This window comes from Dermacentor albipictus, chromosome 1 (genome assembly GCF_038994185.2).
Source record: "Dermacentor albipictus isolate Rhodes 1998 colony chromosome 1, USDA_Dalb.pri_finalv2, whole genome shotgun sequence".
Taxonomy (NCBI): Eukaryota; Metazoa; Arthropoda; class Arachnida; order Ixodida; family Ixodidae; genus Dermacentor; species Dermacentor albipictus.
The window spans coordinates 477,547,332-477,554,085 of record NC_091821.1 but is presented as its reverse complement, the minus strand read 5'-3'; the positions used below and the strand labels follow the sequence as shown (position 1 = coordinate 477,554,085).

Genomic DNA, 6,754 nt, shown 5'->3' with positions numbered 1-6,754 from the left:
CGGACTATATCTTGCCCTTATATCTTGCCCTAAGACAATGGTCTACGGCGCAGCGACTACGCGCCCCGCATCGGACGCGGTGAGCGTCGAGCAACGCAGCGTTCGGCGCGACAACGAAATGTGCGCCAGAGCAAGCGACGCACGCCTGAGCCTTAGAAACAGCTCGTTTCTAAGGCAACACCGCGTTCACTAGAGGCGCTTTTGTACCGCTTTGAAGCATCGAACTCGTGGCTTAGTGGACGCGTCTTGGCTACTGAAGTGGAAGGACGTGCGTTTCATGGGCTCCCAAGGAGCGGTGGTTGCGGCTAACAGCGGCCGCGGTGACAGGATCGACGGAATGGATACCGAGGGATACGAAGTGGTTTTGCCTACTCTGCCATCAGGTCGTAGTGTTTTGAATACTTTATTTTTGCACGCGGATGTCCGGTCGAGGCCTTACCGAGTCGAACATTTCCGGGACATGTTGGCGCGTCTTGGTTTGCTCCCCGAAGTGGTAGCGTTGGGGGCATATCAGATGAGCCACGTATGGGCTGTGACTTTCAAGAGCACGGAAGGGATAAAGAAAGCTTTGGCATGCGGCGAAATGAAGGTGAAGGGCCAACGTTGTTTGGTTATTGATCCGGCAAACCAGGACGTCCGTCTGAAGCTTCACTGGCTTCTTTTCAATGTGGCTGACGATGATGTGCGTGTAGCGCTTGCTCCGTTCGGAAAGGTGACCGAGGTCTCGAAGGAAAAGTGGAGAGTTCAAGGTATCCAAGACAAGGGGTCGACGACACGCCTCGTGCGCCTCAAGCTCCATAACGGCATTAAGGTTGATGACCTTCCACACCAGCTTCGCGTAGCCGGTGACATGGCCCTTCTAGTCGCTCCCGGTAGAGCGCCACTGTGCCTGCGGTGTCACAGTAAGGGCCATATCAGACGAGAATGCCGAGTTCCTCGCTGCACGCACTGCCGTCGTTTTGGACACGAAGAATCTCAGTGCGTGAAGACGTACGCAAGTGTTGCGGGGCCGGTTGGTGGAGAAGACACTGCGGAACTCGTCATGGACGAGGCTGACGCTGAAGAAGCCGCAAGCGAAGCAACGTCGAAGCTCGAGGAACTTGATGCGGCAACGTTAACCCCGCCCGACATACCCCAAGACGCGAGTGTTAACAAGGAAAGCCCAAAGCTGACCGACGCAGCCGGCGACGCCACCGGCGTCGTGAAAGTGCAGGATGCCTCAACGCCGTCGAAGTCACCTGAGGAGCCAGCAGTCATGGAAGTAAGCGAGGGAACAAGCGGAGCCTCAGTCTCCAAGCGCGGCCACGACGCTACGCTGGACGAGCATGAGGCCCTGGGTGCAAGGATCTCGGAAGGAACACCGCCAAAGGCGGCGAGCATTCGGCGGTCAACGCTGAGGGCGCGTCCGAACATACCTCCGGACCGGAGGGCGGCGGAGACGCCGCCGACGTAGCCGCGAGAGCGTGTGCTTCGCGGCGTCTCTTCTAGTCTACGCAGTGACCAAGCCAAACTCAAGGGACGATGGAATGCCGTGACAGGGACATCAACTGTGCCTTCCTAAGGCTGCCATGGCAGCTGCGGAAGGTTTGTGCAAAAGGCGAAAGCAGCTTTGGCCACAGATGCATGAGGTGGGTACCATGCGGTTCGTTTGTCCTTCAAAAAACATAATAATGGCTCAAAACACTGCACTTCGTTTTGCTACTATAAATGTCCGCGGTCTTTGTGCCAAAAAGCGGCAATACCAGCTTAGCCGGCTTTATTTAGAAACAGATGTTGATATAGCAGCGGTGCAGGAGACAAAGATAGAAACTGAGGAACAAACGGATCGCATGGTGCTGCAGTTTCGCAATAGATACAATGTTTGTGTATCACATGCTCTTGGGTCTTCCGCGGGGTGCGCTATCTTCATTAGAAACAACCTGGGAATTAGAGAAGAAGGGGTCTTTTCTTGTGAAAGTGGAAGACTGGTTTTTGTGGATTTTTCCTTTCTGAGTGTAGGTTGGCGCGTGATATGTGTCTACGCCCCAAACACTGAAAGTGAGCGTGTGCCTTTCTTTGAAACAGTAAATCAGCATTTACAGTGTGACAGGAAAGTCGTATTGCTAGGAGATTTTATTTGTGTATGTTACGCGGCCGATCGAGTGAAAAACCTCCCAGTGCGTGACAAAAGTGCTTTACTTTTAAACACACTAGTTCAAGAATCTAATCTGGATGACGTCGGTAATTTCCTGTGTAGTACCGGCACGCCTGCATTCACACATTTTCAAGGGCAAAGTCACGCAAGGCTAGATAGAGGGTATGTCGCACTGGAGCTTGTTCCGATGTGTGGCAGCTATAGTGTGAAACACGTCTCGTTCAGCGATCACAGCCTTGTAACTTTTAGTGTAGGTACCACAGAAAGAAAATCGAAGTTTAACTGGAAGTTGTGGAAGTTCAACGATGGGCTGTTAATGAACGAATCCTTTTGCGAAAGCGTGAAGCAAAAGTTAGATAATTTGATCGAAGCCGAAGATGGCAACGTGCTAGAATTATGGGAGAACTTTAAACAAGGAGTCAAGATCAGTGCTATAGAAAAATCCAGTAAAGAGAAATTTATTAAAAGGAAAAAAGAAAATGAAATGCAACGTGAGCTTGATTTTTTGTACACCGTGGAAAGCGAGAGACCCGGGAGCCGAACAAAGGAGATAAGAGAACTGAAAAGCCAGCTTGAGCTTATCGAAGAAGAGAAGTTCAAAGGAGCAGTTATAAGGGCACGAGCTGAAAGGGCTTGGCTAGGTGAGACACCGACTAAACGAGCCTTATCTGACGAAAAGGCATACGCGAGGCGAAATGAAATCAGAATGATTCAACACGAGAACGAGATCACGAGCCAACCTCAAAAAATTGAAGAGGTGTTTCTTGATCATTATAGCAAATTATTCGGGACTGTTAAAGACGTCACAGAAGAATTCAAGACGGACTTTTTGTCAAACATGCCGCAATTAGAGGAAGACATTCAAAAGCGTCTGGAGTGGCCTCTGAGCATCACCGAAGTGGAAGGAGCCATAGATGATTTAGTTGTAGGCAAGTCTCCGGGACCTGATGGACTCGGAGCGGCCTTTTATAAAGCCTTCAAAAGTGATGCCAGTGAGATCCTGTTACGGTTGTTTAAGGAGGCCTATGCGCAGAAACAGGTTCCCCCTTCTTTTCGGACATCGCACGTAGTCCTGATACCGAAATCAGAGGACCCAGAAAAATTGTTAGCTGTTGACGCTTACCGGCCGATATCACTAATGAATGTACACTATAAGATATTTACAAGAGTGCTGGGAAAGCGATTACAGGGAGTGGTGACCAGAATAGTAGGGTCGCATCAAACATGCGGCATTAAAGGTAGGTCTATCTACACAAACATTCATATTGCCAGAAGCATCTTAGAATACTGTAATGACCTAGGGGAACACTGTGCCATGTTACAGTTAGATATGCAGAAGGCTTTCGACCGTGTGGCCCATAAAATTCTTTTCAGTATTCTAGAACACATAAAGGTAGGGGATTTGATCTTGGATGGGGTAAAGATGTGCTATCAAGACTGTACCGCCAGCCTCATTATAAACAAGGAGGTTACCAAATCCTTTAGTGTCCGGTCATCTGTGCGCCAGGGGTGTGGTTTGTCGCCTCTTTTATTCGCAATTTACCTAGAGCCGCTTTGTAGGAAAATCAAGAATGACAATAGAATATCGGGTTTCAGAGTGCAGTCCGCGGAAGTGAAAGTGCTGGCATACGCGGATGACATCGCGTTGTTTTGTCGGGATAAAGAAAGCATCGAAATCGCGGTCGCAGAGGCTTTATCATACTGCAGAATGACAGGCAGTGCTATCAACTTTGATAAATCCCTAAGGGTATGGATCGGCAACTGGGAAGACCATCCGAGTACGTTTGCAAATATCCGCTGGACAGTCACGCCGGCAAAGTACCTGGGGCTGCCGCTTGAGCACTACCGTGACGCCGTTGATTACTGGAATGCCGAAACTGAAAGGGTTCGTGAAGGTACACTTAAATGGGGAGGCCGCAATTTCTCTATGTTTGCTCGTGCGACAGTGTGCAACCTGTTTGCCGTTGCCAAAATTTTTTACGTGCTCCAAGCGTTGTGCATGTCAAGGGCTAACATACAACGTTTACACAGAGTACTCGCAGTGTTTGTATGGGGTTCAAGCTGGGAGCGCACCAGTCGCACTAATCTCTTTCGTTCGGTTAAAAATGGAGGATTAGGTCTGGCACATTTGTTCATTAGGCAGATTGTGTCGCGGTTTGTTTTCTTACGGGACCAAAATGACCCATTTTTATTAACTATGTTTCAGACAAGGCTGAGCGAAGCTATAGCTGAGTTTATTGTATCGTCACATCGGTGCAGTCAAGGCAGAGCGCGTGGTTTCCTAAAAGAGGTAGTCTTGGTGTTTCAGCTGTTAAAGGTTCGGTTCTCCATGGAATACCTAAGTAGGGTACCACGAAAGCGCTTATATAAGGACCTGGTAGACACAATGTTGCCGGTGCCATTGTATCGCTCGATGTTCTGCATTGGACCTGAAAAGGACGTACTAAAAAGAGTAAAACGAATGCCAGTACGCCCATCGGTAAAGTCCTTCTTTTTCCAGCTCCACACCAATACTTTACCTGTGAAACCGTGGCTAGATGAAAAAGGTCTTTCCGTGCCTTGGAGCGTCAACTGTTTACTATGCCGGAAACCCGAAACAATAGAACACATTTTTCTAGACTGCTGGGATGCTGTGTTCCATTGGGACATATTACAGAGAACACTAAAGAAGGACTTGCCGATTACACCATATGGGATTCGTTTCTTGCCTACTCTAAATGAAGACAAAGTACCCTATGACATGTTCATGCTGGTGTCCTTACATAGCTTATGGAGAACTAGAATGGCCGTGAGACATGCCGAAGTAAATGCCCGGCCTGTTAGAGAATACTTCATTGAAAGCATTTGTCATATTAAGGAAATGTATAATTTGCAAAAAGAAAAACCAACATGGCTCAGTGTGATGACTGAGCTAGCGAATTTTAAGCGATTTTAGCCCTGTGACTGCCAACCAATGGCAGAGATGTTGTCGTGACCGTTGTCTATTGTTAAAATGTCTTGTTTTGTAGCCTTGTTGCCATGTCGGTAATAAAGACAAAAAAAAAACTCGTGGCTCAGTGGTAACGTCTCCGTCTCACACTCCGGAGACCCTGGTTCGATTCCCACCCAGCCCATCTTGCAAGTTGTTCTTTATCACGGAGGAAGGAAACTAAGGAGAGGCCCTGACGTCACTCTTTGTGAAGCAAAAGTGAAGCCGGAAGTTGGCGTTGCTCATGGCGATGCTCCGCCTTTTGTGCCACCCTCCTCTCTTGTTTACATCTTTCGCGAAACCACGCCGCGCTGCGCGTGGTTTCGCGCGCGGAGCGCGCGCGCTCGCGCAACATCCGGCAGAGCACGGTGCAGGTAACACAGCGCAACAGGACACGGTGACTAACGCAAACCCGCCCACACAGCGCCTTTGCCACGGCACGAAACCTACCAGAGCAACACGTGTGAGCGCTCAAAATCAGAATAACGCCGCCATTGTGGCCCAAAAGGCGTGACCATACAGCAAGAGAGAGAGAGAGAATGAAACTTTTATTCGAAGTCGTGACTTGTCAGTCGAGGTACGTGGGAGGGTCCCTTATTCCAGGAACCTCCCATTCCTCTGGCTTGGATCGCCCTCCGGGCCCGGGCGACCAGTTCGCGCTGGTCGACCAGGTCCGACTTGGAGATCGCAGCCTCCCACATTTTAGCGAGGAGGTTTGGATCTGCGTCTGCTGCTATTAGTTGTGTCGCTGTGATGCTTGCTCGGGTGTTCTTGCATTGCAGGAGGAGGTGCGCCAGGGTGTCAGGCACGTTGCAGTGTGGACAGGTGTAGCTGTATAGCGTCGGGTGGAAATGATGCAGCAAGATTCCGTGGGTAAAGGTATTGCTCTGGAGTCGCCTGTAGTTGGTGCCTTCGTTTCTTGTTAGTTTGGGATGTGGTGGAGGGTACACCCTGCGTCCAAGCCGATAGTGTTGTAGTAGTGCTTGGTAAGTTAACGGTATTGTTTCCGTTTCTTCCGCTGATTTGTGTGGGTGTGACCTTTCTAGAATACCGTGCGGAGAAGCCCGGTTGACGCTTGCGCGGGCCGCGGTGTGTGCCGCTTCATTCCCCTCGAGTCCCTCGTGTCGCGGAACCCACATGATGCAGGTGTAGGGGGGGGGGGGGAGTATCGCCACGTTTCAGTAAGTTCAGCGTACTCAGCGTACTCCTGTGCCTGCATGCTTAATAGGGCAATTCGGCGCTGGAGCTTGCGGTTGAGCTTTTGGCGTCGCCATCGTTTGAAGAGCGATCGCCGAGCCTCCCATAAGTGCAGTAGGTGGTTATCGACCGCCGGGTTGTCCTCGTCTAGTTGAATCGTCCTGGTGTGGCCGTCAGGCGCACCTACGATACCGTTTAGCCAAGATTCAGCGTCTTCGACGTCCGAATCGTTATCAAGGTCATTCCTATACGCATTCCAGTCAGTGAGTCGCGCCTTTGCTGTCTTATGCGTGCGGTGAGATTGTTCAACCTCGATTTGAATTATGTGGTGATCGCTCCCTAACGTGTCCGGGAGTCGGGTCCACGTGGCCTTTCGCACGTCTCGAGTGAACGTGAGATCAGGATCGGTGTCCCGGGACACGCTGTTTCCCACTCGGGTGGGTTGGAGCAGGTCA

General features: G+C 50.3%; 1 protein-coding gene across 1 annotated transcript; it reads left to right on the top strand.

The window, feature by feature from the left end:
- Nucleotides 1–247: 247 nt before the first annotated feature.
- On the top strand, nt 248–5,162 carry LOC139054857 (uncharacterized). The gene has a single exon (XM_070532522.1). The coding sequence runs from the start codon at nt 278–280 to the stop codon at nt 1,451–1,453; it is 1,176 nt and encodes a 391-aa protein (XP_070388623.1). The 5' UTR covers nt 248–277; the 3' UTR covers nt 1,454–5,162.
- Nucleotides 5,163–6,754: the final 1,592 nt, after the last annotated feature.